The sequence below is a fragment of the Acipenser ruthenus genome, chromosome 10 (genome assembly GCF_902713425.1).
Source record: "Acipenser ruthenus chromosome 10, fAciRut3.2 maternal haplotype, whole genome shotgun sequence".
In the NCBI taxonomy this organism is placed as follows: domain Eukaryota; kingdom Metazoa; phylum Chordata; class Actinopteri; order Acipenseriformes; family Acipenseridae; genus Acipenser; species Acipenser ruthenus.
The window spans coordinates 43,764,480-43,786,420 of record NC_081198.1 but is presented as its reverse complement, the minus strand read 5'-3'; the positions used below and the strand labels follow the sequence as shown (position 1 = coordinate 43,786,420).

Genomic DNA, 21,941 nt, shown 5'->3' with positions numbered 1-21,941 from the left:
TACAAATACTATTAAAATGTACGTTTGCAGATTTTCCCCTTCATATAATTCCAGACTCCTGTATAGATTTCCCATTAGCTCTTATTTTCAGATGTTTTATCTTAATGCACACAGTAGTATCTTAGTACTGTATGTAATGAATATTTTATTCAGCATATTTAAAAAATAAGCTCAAGCTAAAAACATTAAGAAATGTTCATGCCCTTTAGGGCTTATTAACTGTGCTTCCATTTCAGTTGTTACTTTATCAACTTTATAATCTTCCAGACACAATCTAGCTGTCCTTATGCTCCCACCTAATGTTAAGTTCATTGTACATGTATTCCATATGCTGTCAATCAGTATTATTGTATTTACATAGCTTATTTAGTTTTGATGGCTGTGCACATTACGAAGATGTACCAATTTCACTAAACTATTGTTTATAATTTTCCTCCACAATTTTGAGCAAATGTAAAATATTTTGAAGCCAGGTTGAACATCACAGAATTAGGAAAAACAAAATTAAAGTTTAATTGCAGTTTACTCATTGCATTAAACCAACAGCTCAATTAAATATCCTACCCTGAAGTACAGTATATATGGATTTTGACAACTACTGGTAAGGGAATATGTTTTTATAAACATGTAACAAAAATTCAACACAAGAGGCAAAGGGGGGTTAGTATCGTACTTTAAGTGGTTCTGAAATTAACCAGAGTGCAATTTGCAGAAAACACTATACAAACATTATACTAGTACACACAAGGGAAATTGTTTAAATTGTATGCATCTATCAATGTTAAAACTTGAATTGAAGCAATAATATTTGATAAATTCCTTGGGAAATCAGATTTAATGTTGGATTAAAAATGTACAAAAGTTTCAATTCGCAAGTTGTTTTAACTGCAAATAATGTTGCCTGCTTACATAGTTCTAAGTTTATTATTAGTAAACTCAACAAGACAAAGAAAGCCCCAGACATTTAAAAAACACAAATCCCCCCCCCGGTGTAAAGAAATGTTACAACTTATTTTGTACTAGGTGTATGCATTCTTTCTATCAAATTCCATTTTTTGGAGAAACTATCACGTTTGATGGCACAATCTTAAAATCCAAATAATAAAAATACAAGGAATTCAAAAATGATACATCAAGTTTGCCTGAACCAAAAAGAATCAAAATAATTATGGTGCATCCAGTTGTTCCAGAAGAGTTCTCCTTCGTTTTTCTAGTTCTCCTTCACTCAACTCACTGCCTGATGTGTCCCATCCACCCTGGAGAGGAAACACTTGCACAGTAAGTGAAGGATTCAGATGAAAAAGTAAAAGAATTACAAATCACTTCAACAGTTATTTTGCATTGCCTGGTTTATTTATCTACTTTTGAAAAACACACACAATAATACCAATTAACATGCTCTAAAAAGCACCATCTAACTATTTTTTTCAATGTGAAACAATGGTCAATGAATTTAAAGCTGACCTCTTAAGATGGACAAGCATTTCCCTTTTTGCCTGAAAAAGGTGACGCACGTGTAATATTCTGAATTACTGACTGACTGTTCCTAAAACCAGAAGGGCTAGAACTACAACAAACAACTGTATTAACTTTCTTCTAATGCCAAAAAACGTTATGTCCTAATGTCTCTATGATTAAATCTCCAGAGTACATTTTAGTAAAAAACAGGATGAGGTCTGTTATTTATTACACATCATCATGGCCAATTTCTTAGGTCACTACATATTCTAGAAATTATTACTACAAAAAAAAGGGTAAAATAAGAGATTTTTCAAAAACCAAATTTTTGTTTTAAATATACACCCTGCAAAATTATGAAGCATATTTCCCATCTCTATGCAAAGTGATAAATCAAAGTTCTGGCAATATCATTCTTCTTTATGTGTACAATAATTGTGTAATGCCCTTTCCTTCCATCTTCACGGTGTTCCACTGAACGCCCTGCCGTCTGACCTGGGAGTTATAGTTGCTGTAATAGGCATAAGTGGACCGTTAAGTTATCATGTGAAAATTAGTAATACATTGGCAAATAAGGATTTCCTTCCTAAAATTACATGGTGTATATAGTGGACTATTATGCTAGATCAGCTACTTGGAGAATATTTTATTTACACTAGGTAGAGAAGAATAAAGAATGGAGTTAAGAATGCTTTAGTGATCAACATACATACACACACATTTTTGTGTTTTAACATGCAAAGATTTTCTATGGTGAAAAAATTGTTAAAACACAAAAATGTAATGCGGGTTAACTTCTGTTATGGATAAACTGACAGCTTTCTAGACAAACCTTTGGCTAATGCCTTAAATTAGTCACCAAATATAACCAAGAGCCTTTTTTTTCTTTAAAAAAAGTACAAAAACCACTTACTTCTTCCTTCTCCCTTTTTCTTTTTGGAGATTTTTGCTTGGATTCAGCTCGGGACTTGCCTCTGGATTTCTCACTCTCCTTCTCCTTCTCCTTTTCCCTCTCCCTCTCCCTGTCCCTGTCTCTGTCTCTGTCTCTCTCCTTCTCCTTCTCCTTCTCCTTCTCCCTCTCCCTCTCCCTCTCCCGGTCTCTGTCACGATCCCGCACTTTCCTGTCCTTGTCAGCATCGGATTCTGGGGATGCCTTTAAAGAAAGGAATTAAACACTGGGCAATCAGACATTTCATTTTAAGATGCATTTAGTGTTTAAAAAGAAAAAAAAAAAACACACATCCAAAAAGAAAAGTCGAAACCAAGGATGGAAACGATAGCAATTTGAGACATTCTGGGTTTTACTGTTGTCTTAATTGGGGTTATTTGAGCTCTTCCTCTCTGTGAATTACATTTTTTACTCAGTAGTTATTAATTTAAAGAAAGACACAAATATTGGATTCTGCAGATCCAAAGGCCTCGGTTTGAATGATCACCCCACCCCAACTTTTAGCTGAAAGTAAAATTCACTATTAATTTCTGGTTTTAATAACCATGCACAAATGTGCATAGAATAGAAAGAAACTGCCTAGAAGACCCTATGCACGGAACGATTCAGGGTCAGGGTTAGGGTTATCTTCGGTTCAGATAACGAAGATGTGGAGTTTGGCTGTTTCGGATCAGATGATACAGACTGTAGTCTGATTGATTTCTGTTAAGCTACAATCCATATTTTGGAATCTTTTTTTATTTATTTTTTTTTATACACTGCAAGAGCGTATACCTCGGGCACCATTTTTTTTGTATTGAACATTAATACTACAGTGCTACTTTGGATGTTAATTTATTATTTTGTACACTGGACACTAATTTCTTACTGGCAGAGATTATGTAAAGCCCTTTATTTAAAATGACAACACAGTGGACATACTGCAGCAGCTTTGAAATGTATTTCACCAGTCATTAAATATGTTAACTGCACTTCTTGATTCTGTAGCGTGACTCTGTGCTATGATCTACCTTTGAATTTTAAGCATGCCTAATTGTAAATGTAAATTTATCTGCATAATGTTAAATACCCCCTATGAATAATGCCTGTAATTTCATCCCTGCCAAGTCAACGCCCAACGCCCCCAACCACACACACTTTTGCCTTGACAACCTGGGTGCTGACACAGCAGAATCCAGTATATAATACATATTGGCTTTTTTTTTCTTTCTTTCTAGAAAAGCACATATAAGAATACTTTTTAAAAAGTGCGCAGGGTTGAATATAAAAACGAAGAAAAAAATAATACTTACAGACTTGTGTCTCCTCTTTTTGCCCTTTTTCTTGTGCTTTTTAGATTTCTTATAACTGTGCTCTGTAGGCAAACGAGAAAAGGGTGACACTCACGTAAACAACATTAGAGGTGTAAAATAGGTTCTTGTTCCTCATTCTTGTTCTGATATTTATCTTTTGTTTATTGTCTTTGGCCTAAAAGTCTATTTATCCTAAGTAAATTTGATGTTTGCACTTACGTTTCCCATATATATATATATATATATATATATATATATATATATATATATATATAGACACACACACACCCCCACCACAGAATGTAAGTGTATGGCTCAGCTGGAGACTTATTAACTAACATAGGAAGGTAACATAGCTTGTGGCAAGAAAAACTCACTTCACACATGTGAAAAGGAATACGTTTGGAGAACATGAAAAGCTAAACTTTAAGGGGCTTAGTGTTATGCCAATAGTTGGTTTAAATGTACTGAACGCTAACCTGTTTCTGCACTAGAAGAACGCTCAGATGCAGATCTAGATGGCGATCGTTTCTTTTTCTTGGAATGGTAGTCGTCGTCCTCTGAATCGGAGCCCTGTATATACATACATATACATCAAAAAGTTAGTTATTCAACTAAAGTAAAGTTCATATATTTTATTAAACAGTATGATAGTAAAATTATCCACAATTAGACCTTACCGAACGAGAGCGGGATCGCTTTCTGTGGTGCTTTTTTGACTTTTTGGAGTGCTTCTTGTTCTTTGAATGATGATGTTGACACTCATGCTGTCCAAAATAAATAAATAAAAATACATACATTTAATATAAAAACGATGTATTCTTTAAGTACACAATTTTTTTTCATTTTTTTTTTTACCTCTAGAACATGTACGAAGTCCTTGAATATCCTTTTTCTTTCAGATTCTAATGTAATGTCTTCAAAGGCAGATTCTTTCAGGAATCTATCTCGAACCTGGATACAAATTAAAACTAAGTCAATAGTGGATTCGCTTCAATTCACTAATCAAAAAACTCAATGTTAATGCTATTTGTAAACATCTGGTATCTATTTTTGTAATTGTGTCTTCATGCAAGACTATACAATGATGAATTCTGCTGGCTATTGGTAAAGATTACTCATGTCAGTCACCTAATTTGATACATTAAAAGCAGAAACATTCTAGCACTTCACTTTGGAATTTGTTTTATTTGTTGTTTTTTTTTTAAACTTACACTATCCCATGTCGAATCATGTTCGAGTGGGGGAGCAGCCTGCTTTAGCATGCTTTTAAAGGCAGCTTCCTTCCTCTTCATCTTTCGGGTTTCTTCTTTTTCTCTTTCCCGCTCTCGAGCTTCTGCTTTCTCCAACAACTATGCAAGATAAATATTTGGTTTCTATAAATATCCATCCAAGTCAAGTAGAAAAAACACTTAAGGCATAAGGCTTAATATCCAACTAAATAAAAGCGTAACAGCCAACAGAACCAACTATGTATATATAAAGGGTACATACACAGACCAAGTTTATATAACGAGTGTAGACTTTTAGAAACAAGGTTTTGCTTGATAAAATTGAAAATGCACATGGTGTCAATGGATTCTTCCATTATAATGGAAACCTAAATGACTAATTAAGTGGTAAAAAATCTTTTGCAGAAATATGAACCATTTAACTGAACACCTAATGCATTTACATTGTTACGATAAAGTATATGTTGTTGAAATAGAAATAGGTCATAGAAACAAACACAACATATTTTTCTTTGAATAAAATTACCATATACCAACTTTTATATATTATGTAATTCATGATCAGCTTACACTGTTGAAGGCAAGTTTGATGTTTCCAGCATCCAAAGTTGTGGCTCTTTTATCAGAGCTGATAACAGTCCCAAAGTCTTCAAAAGTAGTATTGACTTCAACTGTAAATCCTTTGTCCTGTTTATGCAGAGAACATAGAAACAAAAGAAAATCATTTGATATAAAATTAATCAGCTAGGTTTTGCAGTTATGGTAAATTTGAGCTTGAAGATGAATACCCCAGATTTAGTGGACTCAAAGTGATACGTGGCACATTTAGTTGGGTAAAACATAATAATTCGAGTTGCAACAAAACTACCAAAGTGTCGACTATTGATCATCCACCCATAACACGTTAACAACAATAATAATTATTATTATATGGTGAGGTTGCACACATTCTTTTCAGATGTTAAGTACTTTGGGAACTTATACTTTGTTAAATCAAGTGTTCATTTGATTGCAAGTTGTGCCTTGCCGTTTAAATATTATGCATAGCAGCGTTATTAGATCTTCTGATAAAAATCCTAATGTTTGTTCTGATGGATCAATTATTGTCAATAAATGTGTATGTGATCAATCAATAAAGAAATTAGGTTCCTGATTGCACCACTAATAATAATACATTTTGGTCAGTGACAAATGTTGAACACCTAGATTTAAAAATGTTGTTACAAAAGCTAATTACAATATCCACCAAAGCTGTCTTAGGTAGCGAGACCAGTGAAAAACAATTGTAAATGGCATGGAGACATTTTAATACTTTACGAAGTTCTGGGATCAGTCATCTAGAATGCACAGGAAAAGCACTGATGGGCTAAATAGCCTGCATAACTGAAGTTATTATGATAATAATATTTCTTAATTCGTGCATAAGGAAAAAAAAAATGATATTAACCTCAATAAATAACCTCACAACATGATGTTTACAAGCATTGTTTTACCTTAAGAATGTCTTTGATGATTCTTTTTTCATCATGATATCGGGCCTTCAAATCTTCAACGTAAAACTTAAAAAGATCCAGAGGTGTCGAACCTACAGAATACACACCAAAAACTAAGATAAAAAAATGTTATTGAAGTATCTGTACACGTAATACAGGTTTACAGCCAGTAGCATTAAAAGCACATTTGTAACCGTTTAGTAAAAATGTACAATGAACCCTGTCATTCAATACAAATGATGCCTCTTGAATGAACTTTTGATGACAGGTTATATGGTGTTTGGCAATTTCAACAGATAATCTTTACTAGGCCAACTTGTCACAATCAAGTTATATGTTTAACAATGTAAAAATGTTTGTTTATTTGAACTTCTTACAAAAATGCATTGCAGTTCAGTAATAACTATAAAACACTTACAGCTAGTTTCACAGACCCCGATCTTGAACTAAGCAATGTTACTTTAGCAGTCTGTGAAACCAGACATTAATCTTTATATATTTATATATATTATATTATATTATATATATATATTTTTAGCTCAAAGAGCCAGCTGCTCAACGTTTCGATATGTTGTACATATCTTTCTCAAAGAAGCCTCACAGGCTCCTTTGAGAAAGATATGTACAACATATCGAAACGTTGGGCAGCTGGCTCTTTGAGCTAAAATATATTATTGTGTTTTATACATAACATATACATATATATATATATAAAAAAACTAATATATATTAGGGCAGCAGTGTGGAGTAGTGGTTAGGGCTCTGGACTCTTGAACGGAAGGTTGTGGGTTCAATCCCCAGTGGGGGACACTGCTGTTGTACCCTTGAGCAAGGTACTTTACCTAGATTGCTCCAGTAAAAACCCAACTGTATAAATGGGTAATTGTATGTAAAAATAATGCGATATCTGTATAATATGAGTAATCTTGTATAATCTTGTAACAATTGTAAGTCGCCCTGGATAAGGGCGTCTGCTAAGAAATAAATAATAATAATAATAATAATAATAATAATAATAAACTAATATATATATATATATATATATATATATATTAGTTTATATATATATATATATATATATATTAGCTTTTTTATATATATATATATAAAACTAACAGCAGTGTGGAGTAGTGGTTAATGCTCTGGACTCCTGACCGGAGGGTCGTGGGTTCAATCCCAGATGGGGGACACTGCTGCTGTACCCTTGAGCAAGGTACTTTACCTAGATTGCTCCAGTAAAAACCGAACTGTATAAATGGGTAATTGTATGTAAAAATAATGTTGTTAAATAATGTAATTGTATGTAAAAATAATGTGATATCTTGTAACAATTGTAAGTCGCTCTGGATAAGGGCGTCTGCTAAGAAATAAATAATAATAATAATAATAACCAACATGCTTGTTTAAATTAGCAGCACCACTGTCTCATGTGAAGAGACCCTCGATAAACTGTTTTATATTGCATTTTGATTACTCTACTGCTGCAGATAAAGACTAAATCCAAACATGTATTTATTATTAACACTAGAACCGCCATGCGGGTCAATTTGGCCCATTTTGGATTGAAAATGTTAATTACTCTTCTGTTGTAAATCGTATGTGTATGTCCATTTTTGACTTTTCCTAAATATGAATTAAAATATCCAGACGGCATTTGATAGCCAGAATCGCAAAAATTATAAAGTTATAAACAGTTCTACCTAAAACCGCCACGTGGGTCAATGTGACCCATGCATTAATTACAATTTTTTTTTTTTTTTTAATAACTTAAGATATTCTATTTTTTTTGTAAATGCAGCAAACAAGACACGCCCCCTCCTCCTAGCACACGTGTTTTTTTGTTTTTTTTATTTCAAGTCTTTCTTTGTTTGTAGACTACGAGACAGAGATTGCTAGGATTGCGGATTTGTCAAATTGCAAACTCAGTGAAAGCCTAGTTGCTTATTTTTCAATGTACCTGGAGACAACAACAATTGGAACAGAGTCTGTGTTTACAACACAGCTCCTGGATCCTGGATCAGTTGGCAGATGCGTACGCTCCCCCATAGAATACAATGCAGTCGTCATACCGGAAGTAGTATTATATTTTCTTTTTATGTAGTATTAGAAACCATGATTTCGGTTTTATAGTTGTGTGTACATATACCCGTTTACACCTGTACACAGGTATATGTACATACCCGTTTCTTTTGAAATTTGTATATTATTTTTTCACTGTTTGTAGTCATGCTGTATATGCGCTCATTTTGAAAATAAAGCCTTTTATGTTTAATTTTCCATTTAAATAGTGTTTCTGTTCATGAATAAACCTTATCAGTTGTATCCAACAGTATGTCTTTCATTTTCATAATGAAGCAGTTTAAAAATGTATGGGTCGCGTGGCGGTTCTAGTGTTAAATAGAGCTTTTTTTGTATAAACTAATGCGTTAATCAACTACCTACAAGTCCTGTGCAAAACAGTTCCCTTACCAGGTTGTCCCAGCATGTTGGCAAATCTTATGTTGGAGCTAACCGTAGGATACATTTCCATCCATGCAGACATTGAATGTAGTTGTCCATGATCATGTAACTCATCCAAAAATTTCTTTAAAAAAAAACCAAAAGAGAAACAGCAATTATTTTCATGGCACCCAGAAGACCACCAACTAATGCAAACTGCGTCTGTCTCCGTCTACAGTTTACAATCCAATCTTCAACTGAACACGATTGACTAAATGAAGAGGAAACAAGAAGTTCTTATTTCTAGAAAAATGGTTTACTGAAAAATGATTTAATACATTTACAATCGTATTAACAACTGAGTTACTGTCCTTTTACACAGCTGAAACCCATTCAGTTAATCTCATTCAATCTTAAATATTTCTTATTTGCCCTACAAATAACATTGCACATAAATTAATTTTGTATTTCAACAGTTGGCTCAGGTCAAGCTTCAATTACATGCGAAAAGCTCTTTCTTGATTAATCAATTTTCTATTGTCATTAGGTTTGCATACTAATTGGACTTACTTGAAACGACTCTCTGTTTTTACGATGCCTCCTTCTTTCCCTTAGTAAAGATTTTTGTTTTTCTTCCTCCTCTTCCTTCTCCAAGGCTCTTATATGTTCTTCAAAGCAAATTAATGCATCCTCCTTATCCATATCTAGTGAACAAAAGCACAAGAATATGCACTGCTTTATCTTTGCTGTACAATCTTAGCTTTTTAGTACAGTAGCATTAAAAAGAAACTTGGCAATACATTTAGACAAACTTAGATGAGATTTTAACATATAAACCATCGATATGGCTGGTTTCACATTCCCTTATCACGGATCTTGAACTAACATTTCATTTTAGGTAAAGTAGTCTAGTACTAATCAGGGTCTGTAAAATCATTGTTTGTCTAAATGTATTACTACAATATCTGACTTAGGCATTTAAAGTAATGTATATTTTTACATTTTACAACATGAGCTTTATAATGTGTTAATTTAAAGTGAGATCAAGGCTCAGATTTACTAAGGTTTTGTACTTTTTTCTAAAAGGAATAAAACAAGTTATTAATTTTGTATTGTATTTTTATTATAATTATTTATTGTGGGATGTTGATAATAAAGAGTCCACTGATTAGGGTTAAAGGACCTGGAACCAAGCACAAACATTAGTTGTGGTTAATTCATTTCAACCTACTCTGCAATTCTTCATCCTCTGCAAATGTAGGGTTGTCCAGAAGATACTGCTGTGCCTCTGACCAGGTTGTCCTGTACGTTACATTAGCCATGTTATCCAAAATGTTCTTCAGGGCTTCCCAATTTCTTTTTCTCAGCTGTTTGGCTTGTTCCTAAAACCAAAAAAAAAAAAGTTAGTTGTTTGCTTCAATTCATTTTTAATCTTCCTTGTTCTCATTCATTAGAAGCACACAATGACAATTTTATGTTTTAAACTCACCTTTTCTTTTTTTGCAAGGTAAAACAAGACATCTTCATAGATTTCCAATCTATCACGCTCAGGAACTGCTGTCCATACCTCCATCTCGCCAAACATCTGTTCAGCTTTCCTGATAGGAAAAACAAAACAAAATATTTTACCAACAGCAGTTAAATTAGCCATCGTTCCTAAATAAATAATTCCAAAGAATTTCCGAATAGTTTGTGTACAAGGCAATTTTAATTCATGGTATTTATTAATCTTGCTGCTGGTTTCACAGACAACGGTACTAATCTAGGAATACGTTATGTAACCTTAAGTACTGATAATATAAACCTAAATATATGTTATAAATAAAGTGTTGTAGAACAGAAGTTTACATGAAATACATTTTGTAACCACAGGTGTGTCCATATCTCAGCGTTATATTTCTACATATATAAAAATTAATTAATAAATAAATAAATAAATAAATAAAAAGTTTAAGAATTGCATTGCATTGTGAGTTTTAAAAAATAATTCCCTTGTTTATTTACCTATAATGGGTGAATAACAAAATGCCAAAAAAATCAGGAATTTTTGTTGCAAAACAATATTGTACTAATGACTACAGCAAATACAGCACAGGAAAGTAATGTGCTTCTTGTAAACACTGAGTGGGTTCTGTCACAAGAAACACTCAGGTTAGGACTGGATTGTTCAGTTGAACAAGCATTCCACAAGGTGGCATTAAACTACTGGGAAATATATTTCTCTTTTGTAGACCAGGCTGTCCCAACAGATAGCTCCAAAATATGTTTTAAACCTTGAGGGTTTTGGGTATAGCCGATGGAATCACTGCTATATATAAATCAAAAGACAAACCAGATTTGCATCAGTGACAGTCATATCATTTAATCAACAATGAGGCAAAATAATTAAATAATGAAGGGTCTGGCTAGAACAAAGTCCGGCAGTGGAATGATTTGGAAGAGCCAAGGTTACCTACCCCTGATTTTAAAGGGATATCTTGCCTAAGAAAGTGAATGAAGAAATGTAGTGACACATCATTCAACTCACCTAAGGCTTAAGGTCAAGAAAATACCAATTTATTGGGGGGAAAAAAAATAAAAAATACTAACGGGACCCTCGAGTCTAAGGGGGATAAAACAGAACAGAAACTGTACACTAAAGTTACTGCAATTAGAATATTTAAGACAGTTACAGAAAAACTGCACACATCAGAAATATCATTATATGTTAATAATATTATATGTTAAATCAGGTTTTCATGCTATACATTATGATAGGGGTAGAGGGGTAATGTATGAAAAAAAGAAATTGAGTCCTTCTACAAATTAACTGGAGATAAATTGATTTTAATATAAATGTTTAATTATATTTGTAATATAATCTTCAATCATGTCATGTTAATATTAAACTACATTGCATAGATCTATCTATAAAGCAGAACTAAAGGATAGGGGAATACCAGCAGACAGATTCCCTTGCTATAGGGAAGAAACCACTGTCAAAAAGGATTAAAGTAACATTTCATGAATAAAAAAACATAAATCTGTACAAAGAGTTCTGATAAGGTTTCAAGGCTTCATTGAAAATGTCCACAGGAATTACACAAAACATAGTTCCCAAACTCTCATAACAAAGACTGCACTCCAAATGTTTCTAGATCCTACAACCTTAAGCTTGCAGCATTCAGTTTATCTGGTGCAGATATATTTACATTTCTTCTGGAAGAGTGGGTCAGTTATCCTCAAATTGAGTTTAAAAATAAAACCTAGACTGTGTATTTAATCATTTTTTGTTTTCTGTTATTTTTATTACAAAAGAAATAATAATAATAATCACATGGGATCATTTGTGTATATGCTTTATCATATAGGGTGGCCTTTAAATAAGGTCATATTTAGCCTTAATGTCATGACCGCATACTTACTTGTATCTTGTAGTTGATGTCATTTTCTCATGATTTTCCAGATATCTCTGATATGTTTCTTTGGCCTCCTTGTATTTAATTCTAGCTTCTTCCTTTTCTTCTTTTTCAGTCTGTACCTTGTAAGCATTGAAGGCTTGTTTCTTCTCACTCAGCTTAGGCAATGCACTTTGTTGGAAAGCATAAAAAAGTCACATAAGCACCAATCCACATTACGGATATTAACACATAGGTTTGTGCTCAATTTAAATACACACACAAATATACATATAAATAAAGCAGAAGTATACCTACCTATATCTAGGGTCATTGATAATCATTTTCATAGCTTGTTCCCAAGAGGCATTGGATGAAACACCCTACAAAGAAAAATAAATAGTATGTTCAAAGGTAAGTAATTATGTTGAATAAAAAAACATTTGCTTTACAATTTCTACCTAACTCCACTGTCTATACAGTTGGTCTAATTATTTTTTTTCACCACACTATTTTCTTGCCACTTTTTATCATCAAATAATTGCTAACATAAGAACTATTTACATAACTGCCCTTTCCACCAGAGTAACTGGTCTCCAAGTCAAGGACGAATGTATTATCTAACTTTAAGGTGCATCTCACTGGAAAGTCTCATGCCTCTGTTCTAATCGGCTTTAGTCTAGCACTTTATAGAAAGAAAAAATCTGGACCAGTCCATTAGCGAATTAAAAATAAAACAGGTTAGGGTCTTTACTAAACTCACAGCATTAGCATCATGTCTACACATTTTATTTTACATTCTAATGAGCTATGTAAGAAATACATAGACGAAATACCACATTATTTCTTATATCCACTAGGTGCACTGTAACAAGGAGACAGCTTAATGGTTACACATTGGTGTATAACATGTACTTGGAGACAAAACCTGATTCTGCAATGTAGTAATAAAAGGAACTTGATCGGCTCTTTTTTTAATCATGCAATGTCCCTAAATATACTGTTGCATACAATAATAAAAAAGATGTACGCATTTACTACCAAAATAGTACTGATATTTTTGACGCGTACCTTTTCTTTTAACAGTTCTTTGAATGCTTGTTTGGCTTCTTCTTTAGTGTTCCACTTGTATACTTTCTTGACTAGTTCCGGCCTCTCTTCCTTTTTAACAGCATCACTGGCAAAAAAACTAAACAGAAAACAAGGATTCATCATATAAATATATATTAAAATGTATGTTATCAAAACAAAGACTGTTTTAAAATAAGTAGACTTCCATTTAGGTGTACTGTAGTTGGTACAGTACTATTTTCAACAGAAGTAGTATTTTCATTCAGAACGATAGGATTCTGAAAATATCATTTGCCAAAAGAGAAGACTTTCCAGAATTAACACAGTATCCAAAGTCAGTATTCAAAAATGCACAGAATATAGTGCTCGATAAGGCCCTAAAACTGTTTAATGATTAACGGATCATCACAGAATAAAAACGCAACTCCATAAAGTCACTGGCGATGCCATACTGCTGGTTTGTTTGGGTTAATGGTCGTTAAGACCGTTGCTAAGCAAATTATGCTTTGACACGATTTTACATAGTGTACAAAATTGATGAGTGGTCAGTAGCAATGTCTTTCCACACTGCCCACCTTCTGAAAGCCATTTCTTTATATAGAAGAGTGGTGCATGATTGACATTATTTAAAACATGTTGCCAAAACCCATGCTTAATCGTTTTAAAAAAAATGTAAACTGAATCTTTGAAATAGGTCTTCGGAGGTATTTTTTCACTTATCGGTTAAAATGGAAAACTTCAAGCTCTAAATATATATCATAAAGCACAAACGACAATATAAGGGTGTTTAAGAACTCGACCGACCCAGCCCCCACCAGTGAGTTGTTTATTTACTGTAGGTCTGTTAAGAAATAGTAATGGTCACAAAACAAATAAAGTGCCATCATCTACATACTTCACTGGAACCTCTTGATTAGGAGCCTCCTCGACTGAATTCAAAGTGGCTTCTGTGGGTTCCTCTTGTGCCTGGACAGGAGTTTGGACTGGTTGTTCTTCACCGACAACTGGGACTGTGGCCTCAGTCTCTGCAGCAGATGCATGAGTGATGTCTGGAACAGCTACTGAAGCAGGCACGGAGGCTGCTGAAACATCTGAAGCCCTATTAAAAAATAGAATTAGTTGCCAGCAAATATAATCTGTTTATGTAAACGTCTTCTTTAGAACACTTTTTAAAACTAATGAGCCATGCCCCCAGGATATTATACCAACTACCTCTGCTGTTGTATCCTGAATAAAAATGGATAAAATACTAAAATGTAACAAGTCATAAAAAAGGTAAAGGTTATGTTTTAGCTGCAAGTACTTCAATCACTTATCAGTGTAGATTAATGCAAATATTACTAAACGAAGTGACTTAAAGTCTGGAAGCATACATTATTGTATAACCATGATGTATAAAGCTAACACTGGGCCGCTGACAAGTCTGTATCATTCATCTCCGGTTTCTTTTGTATTGAGTTTCAATAGCAAACTGACTTTCCATTCCTTAATCATCCAATCCTTTTCTGTATTTAGACAATTTCTCCTGCATTATGGGCTGAAAACGTATCTTTTTACACCAAGTATGTGTGTGTTTCAGATAAAATTACTTGTGATGATCTTTAGACAAATTAAATACTGTGAACTTGACTGTCTTTTATAGAAACAGACACAGTATCAGAACAAGAAAGCTGTGTGTGAAACATACCCATTTTCTTCAGCCTTGATCATAGCTGCAAAACAAATAATTACTCCATTATTACAGAGTACAGGACCATAAAACTGATGTGCATGTCAATGCAGTCATTTATCTGTTAACTGTATATTACAATGTCTGTACAACCAATTCAATTTAAGACTGAAAAAAAAAACAACCACCTTAAACTTTTAAATGGAACTTTAAATTCTCCAACATTTTACCTTCAAGATCCTCGAGCTCTTTAGGTTTTGTCCAGCGAGACTCCTTTGTTTGAGAGTTATAATAATAAGGCTTTCCTGTATCTGACTTGAATTCTTTCCAAGGACACTTTGACAACATTTGCTTTAAGACAAAAAAAAAAAACAAATAATTGGTATTTAAATGTCATGTGCTTGCACACTGTTTATAAATATATTAAACAGATGTAACAATGTTTATGAATTGAAAATAAAAAAAATCGAATTGCAGTATATTCCTTAATTGCTCTAAGATGATTTCGAAATGCATGCATATTTTAACAGGTTGATTTCTCATCTGATCAATAAACGCAGCAACATACTTAAAATCAGGCATTCAAATATCCTTCAAATTAATATTCAACCCCCAGTTCCCACAGAATTCACAATTCTACACTTTACAGTAGAAGGGTTAGCTTTTAACACAAGTAGTTACCTCAGCAGGTGATTTAAGTTCATCTGGCTTTTCCCAAGAGGACTGTTTAGTTTCTGTATTGTAGAAGTATGTCCTTCCATCAGGAGACTTGTGCTCAGTCCACAAAGATTTCTGTCGGATATAAAATAGTTACTAAAAACATAGAGAAATTGCTCAGCCGCAATCAGGAGCCACACTAAATTGATAGTGCATCAACAAAGCAAAAAAAATATTATATATAACAAATAAAATCATAGGTTGACCCGGGTACCCGTCAGGTTTTAAATTACCCGTCCTGGGTCTCTTTTTACTACCCGGATATTGATTATTAATTTGAGAATTTAAAGAAAATGTAGCAAATATGACAATGCAATTGTAAGCACGGGTCTCTGGCCGGCGTAATAAAGACAACGTTTAAAAGAACCTTTGCATTAGCAGCAAGTACACCTCAATAATAAGAACCGCGACGACTATTCTTTTCGTGAACTAAATCGGAAAGAAAACATAACATCCATTGTCAGTGATAACTCTTAGTTATCCATTAATAACCACGGTGTGGCTTGCAATACAGAATGCTTTACCTGAAGTTATTGCGCAGATAAAGTTTCTCACCAAAACATCAAATAAGTAGCCTTTACTTAAAGATAAATACACAAATAACTAAAGTATTGTGAGCGGTGTACCCCAGAAAACCGTAAACATTTTTTATTTTTAACAAAAGTAGATTTGCTAAGAAAAAGCATACGCACTCCAAAATGCGTAGGTGCAAAGTACAAAATTGAATCAGTATGACAAAAACATTACTCGCAATGCTTTGCTTGGATACCATGTTAATGTAAGACTGAAACATTCACATTTATGTATCAGTTCAGATTTGGAGGACTGCACCTTTAAGTTTCGTTTTGGACTGTTGTGTTTGCCAAAGAAAGACCGGTGAATAATAAAGTTAGAAAAAATGGATGTGGCAAAAACGGATAAACAGGAAAAGCGAGAGAGAGACAGAGCAGCAAGATATACTCCTTGCATTACATATACTTGTTTTGTGTAAACTACGCTGTGTTCCGATTTGAGAAAATAAATAAAACCTCCATTATTGGAACCCTTGCATCGTCCTGAATCAATACAAGTACAACATTACATTAACAGCGGAATATGGTCAATAGATGTCGCAAAGAATCCCGCAGCATGACGTGCATTTAACATAACTGTATTTAAATAGGTTACACAAGTCTTCAGAGCTGAAGAGACTAAACATATGTGTACTGCATAGTATTTAAATATGTATCACGCACTTAAAACATTAATATATTGATTGTATAATAATGCATTTGCTTTCAAGACATAACACTTGCAGAGTTTAGTTACTGATAATGCGCAGCGGATACTGGGAGTGTGAGTGCACAGGGTAAAGAAATTAACTAATCCTTTTTATATTTATGTGCTTTATAGATATTTTTATGAATATTTAAAAAAATAAAAGTAAATGGTACGAAATTGTTTAGCTAATGAAAACTGGTAAAAGGTGGGGCTAGGCTCTATAAGTGGCACAGGTGAGGAATAATAAAAACACTACTACTACTACAAGTGCACAATAATTCCCACAGTCCATTTAGGACCCAGAATATGATTGTTTTTAATTTGTTACGCAGTGAATATTTTAAAACTAATTAGGACATATTGGTTGGATCAAAAACCCAGACTGAGAGTCCCCAGGACTGATAAAGTCTGGGAAAATAATGCAGATGATGCGGTCAAACATAATTCCCTACATTTTATATTAAAAAAAACTAGTATTAGCTTGTTATTGTTTGGTAGAAATAGTAACAGAAACTAGGTTGTTAGCAACCTTTGGCAGTATCTGGTTGTATATGGTTAAAAAAACCTGTTTTATTACTGGCCCTCAGAAGTGCTGTCGGATTTCTTTTCTGAACTTAACCACCTTACAATTGTAGCTGTCTACATTTTTTTTTAGTGGTGCATAGCGTTAAATGGAAATGTTTATCTACTGAAAAATTTGGGCTACCAAAATTTGTGGTGGGCTACCATAGTTTACCTTTTGGTAGCCCATCGGTCTACCACACATAGTAGTGATTTGTCCACCCCCAATTTTATATATTTATTTTATATATAAATGTTCAATATCTAATGTTCAATATTAAAAACAGTATGCATTTCTTTATAAAACTCTAAATTTCCTTTTCTTTTTTATGCTCTTATAAAGGAGTGCAAACCAAGGTTTTTAAAACCAGATGAGCACTAGATATATCACTGGTTCTCTTTTTCAATTTATATAAAAAAAAAAAAAATATTCGACAAATAAATCATCTTTTTTTCCCCCTCAATGTTTGGTTAACACTCCTTTAAACTGTGTTAATGCAATCGTTCAAGGTGTATCTGTTTCAAGTTTGACCAACTGTTTCAATTCTTGTGCTATTTATTCAAGATAATGTCTTCTATCTGACAGGATCTAACAGTCCCTTAAAATATCATTTTTATTTAGCAACAATTTAGAAAATTGTTTAACCTTTGGTTGGTCGTCTTGTGGTGAGCTGCTGGCCGAGGCACCTTGTAGAACTGCAGAAACTGCAGGATTTGTGGCCTAATTAAAGACAAATTATTAAATTGCAAGTTATATCCTCTTAAGACTTTGTCCTTGCATTTTGTATTGCACACAGTAAGCTGTATGAAAAATGAAAAGGAAACAACCTATTATCTTGTAAAAAAGTTAATTCCACAACAGGTTATGTCTCTAAAATATAAATTCCTTTGAAGGAATTGGAAATTGATTTTAAAAGGAAATGGAATTGAAATGGAACCCCAACCCTGCTGATATGTGTTACCAAAACAGTGACGTACTTCAAAACTACCAAGAAAATGTCTCTCTTATAAATACATGTTTAGCCTTTAATTGGTATCCATTTTTAAAGGCAAGCACCAAAGCCTAAAACAAAAAACAATACTCAAAGGTACCTGGTAAAGGCCAATATGAAAATATACAACAATAAAAAAACAACCAACACACTGTTCTCTATTACTTTTACTTACCAAAGTTCCAGGCACTGATGAAGCTGAGGTGGGGGGAATAAAAAGAAAATTGTAACCCATGCTGTCAAATTCAATACAATTTAGACATTGTAACTAAAAGGTCAATTAAAAATGATCCCTACCTACGGTAGCATCTGAAACGTTTACACCAGGCTGTTAAAAAAAAAAAAAAAAAAAAAAAAAAAAAAAAAAAGGAAATATAGTTTAGAAAATAAATACAACTCAGTATCAATGTCCTCGACAGTTTTCAGCACAGAAAGTGACAACGAAAATAATGAGGTGATCCATTAGAGGTAAAGGTGTAGTTTATTTAATAATTGTGTTGCTTTTGGTTGTCTTTAATACAACTTTTTCTTAACAAATCAACAGTATAAAGAACTAGAAATACATATTAGTACTCATGGGTAAAAAAAAAAATGTTCTTTTGCCCAAAACAAGACATAGGGGTGTACAGATACTCAGAAATTCATAGCAACTTCCTTTAACATGTTTTTTGCTGGAGGGTATTTAAAAAGGTGTTAATCACAAGAATAGATGCCCTCATCTATACACGAGTACAAATCAATGGCATTGAACTTCAGCATTGAAATGGAAGTGAGCAAAGTGAAAAACAGGATGCGAAATCTAAATGATTTTACATCAAAATCGATAAAAGGTAAGCCAAATAACTGCAGTTTAGTTTTTCACCTTGACAGGTTCTACGTTAAATCAAACTGTCAGATTGTTACTGATTGGTACTCAACAATGATGATGACAAGGGCAAACTAGACAAGCTTTTGTTTTGTAATTAACATATTTTCAACAGGTTTTATTTAAATTCCTAAAACATATTAGAGGAATTACTCAAATGTTCTGAATACTTGCACACCCAGAGTCTCGAACTATGCTGGCAGGCACCGTGAAAGCTTTCGCTGTCAAATCAGTCATGGACTTTTAGAGAGAGCTATGCATTAAGGTCCTGTGCTGGATCTGAACCTTGGCTACCAGAGGTGAAGAACACAAAAGTCTATTGAACTGCTTGCTGTGCCACCCAAAAAAGATGAAAAGCTCCAGTTTAAGTTATTGTATAATATTGAATGTGACAAGGACAGAGATGAAGTTAATCCTTTCTGATTGCTTTTTTAATGTCTTTACTAGTGTTCAGTTTACAACGATGGTTGGATCAAGGGTGATGCAGTTTTGTTCTGTTTTATTTAAATATCCAGTAAGAGGAGGAGGATTGGGCCTGGTAAAAAGACAATCTATTGTTGCTTATCTCTTAAATAAAATTTTAAAACCCAAATATGACACATTAAGTGGCACATAAATCTATTATTAAAACACAGTTAGTTACCGGTCCTGTAGGTTGCATTGGAGCAGCTGGCATATGAGGCGGCATCATCATTCCTGGCATCATTGGCGGCATCATGCCTGGCATCTATTAAAGGGCATCATGAAATATTCATCTGATACACTCATTTGCACTAATACTTTGTGACAAACTACAAAAAGGCATTGCGCTGGTAATGAACTGCCACTGTACCCTCTAGTGTTTTGATGAAGTAAAGCCTACAAACACATAAACTAGGTGCCTACTTGACTGAACAGTGAGTTTTATTTTATATTTTTTTACCTGTCCCATTGGTCCTCCCATAGGAGGCATCATTGGTGGCATCATACCAGGAGGCATTGGGGACATGTTTGGAGGTCTCTGACCCATGGGTGGCATCCCCATTGGAGGAAAATGAGGTGGCATCCCAGGTGGTCCCATCTTTAAAAAAACAAAACAAATATATACTTGTATATTTAATAACTTCCATACAGACAGAAATAAAAGCCACTTGTAACAACGTGCAAATGGTGGCACTTACTGAAGGTAGAAAGCCTGTATAAGAGGACGCTTGGCTTTGGCCATTATTATCACATGTCAAGGACTGCTACAAACATGAAAATTCAGTTACAAAGTGCATGTGAACTTAAGGCAATTAGGGAAAATGTAGCATGCTATGTTGAAACATTCCATAATCTTGCATTCCAGTCACTTTGGGTTGGTCACGTTACTTGAACTTATATATTATATATATATATATATATATATATATATATATATATATATATATATATAAAATTCATTCATTTCTGGAAGGTTATCAAACAATGTATTGCAACAGATTTAGAAAAAGAAAAATCCATGCAATACTAGATTTTAAAAGTATGTTGATCAGAAATTTGGAAGAAACTTAGTTGTGGAGGAGAAATGCATAAGTATTATTATGTAATTACCGGTATGTCAAACAGCCTGTTAACATTGTTCCAATATTACTGTTTTTTTTAGTTTTTTTTTTTAAATATCATATATCTGCATACAGTAATATCTGAATACAGTAGCTTGCACACAGCAGTATAAGCTTTCTGAATAGCATTTTGAATGGAGATTTTTTTTTTTTTAATTCTTAATGTTCAATTCTGAAGTGGAATTGCCTTCTTAAATATGTACTTATTTCAAGAACATTGCTTGAATTTTCCTATTTTTCAGTTAACTTATTTTAATCGAAGTAATGATAGTATGGTTTGATAACAAGGCAGAGTGGCAGTTGCTTGCAAATTGAACTGTAATAAATAAACAAATAAATTAATACTGAACTAAAGTGTTTAAGAGTGCTAACTGCATGAACAAGAAACCCAAGAAAATTGGTTATCGTATGAGAGGCCCTCTGTCTTTGCCAACCTGGAACCGCGGAAATACAACATTTCGTTAAGATAACAATTGAGAAAAACACTACATATTCAGTACTTTTATTATGTATAATTTACAAACAGGTTTCCAATACCCAATAAATAGAACAGAAGAATATAGGTTACAACAAAACAATTTCGCGTTCAAAACACCGAGGATTAAATCAAAGGCTCATGGAGAAGAAACAGGTCCTGACTAATCAATACATTTCGCATCACCGCGCAACTTCATGTCGCTATCTCAACCTCCATATTACAGGTCAGCTAAACGGTTAAGCTTTTCTGAACATTCACTTGCTCGTCTAAAATCACTCTTACGTAAAATGCACCTTTTTATACTTGAAATTAATGTAAAATCCTTTAAAAACTACCAGCAAACTTTACTCACCATGTTGCCTGTGTACTCGTCGACCCTACTTCACCACCCCGCAACAAGCTACAATCCGATAGGCTCGTTCGCCCAGAGTTCAAAGGGCAAAGGTAAAAAGCAGAACTGTTGTTAGTTTTTTCATTGTGTGGCTCAACCAGACTTTAAAAAGGA

The 21,941-nt window shown here is 33.6% G+C and overlaps 1 protein-coding gene across 4 annotated transcripts; it reads right to left on the bottom strand.

The window, feature by feature from the left end:
* Positions 1-489: 489 nt before the first annotated feature.
* On the bottom strand, positions 490-21,900 carry LOC117411381 (pre-mRNA-processing factor 40 homolog A-like). Of its 4 annotated transcripts, none has more exons than XM_034018811.3 (26): positions 21,789-21,900; positions 20,298-20,435; positions 20,019-20,102; positions 18,808-18,838; positions 18,686-18,708; positions 18,165-18,239; positions 15,662-15,772; positions 15,211-15,331; positions 14,999-15,023; positions 14,207-14,410; positions 13,312-13,429; positions 12,559-12,623; positions 12,268-12,432; positions 10,353-10,461; positions 10,095-10,245; positions 9,434-9,567; positions 8,894-9,008; positions 6,425-6,516; positions 5,502-5,618; positions 4,914-5,051; positions 4,558-4,653; positions 4,380-4,466; positions 4,179-4,272; positions 3,700-3,761; positions 2,372-2,611; positions 490-1,256 (listed from the first exon to the last, which is right to left on the bottom strand). In XM_034018811.3, exons 1-26 carry the CDS (start codon positions 21,789-21,791, stop codon positions 1,167-1,169), a joined length of 2,688 nt encoding a protein of 895 aa, XP_033874702.3. In that variant the 5' UTR covers positions 21,792-21,900; the 3' UTR covers positions 490-1,166. The 4 variants fall into 4 exon arrangements, with proteins under 4 accessions (XP_033874702.3, XP_033874692.3, XP_033874712.3 ...); XM_034018801.3 differs by having other exon boundaries at positions 6,425-6,537; positions 21,789-21,899; XM_059032336.1 differs by lacking the exon at positions 490-1,256 and adding an exon at positions 1,279-1,969 and having other exon boundaries at positions 6,425-6,537.
* Positions 21,901-21,941: the final 41 nt, after the last annotated feature.

Coding starts and splice junctions, on each gene's coding strand:
- LOC117411381 (XM_034018801.3), bottom strand. Junction 20,103..20,297: donor TGGGAGGACCAATGGGACAG/GTAAAAAAATAT, acceptor GCCCTTTAATAG/ATGCCAGGCATGATGCCGCC. Junction 4,654..4,913: donor ATGATTCGACATGGGATAGT/GTAAGTTTAAAA, acceptor ATTTGTATCCAG/GTTCGAGATAGATTCCTGAA.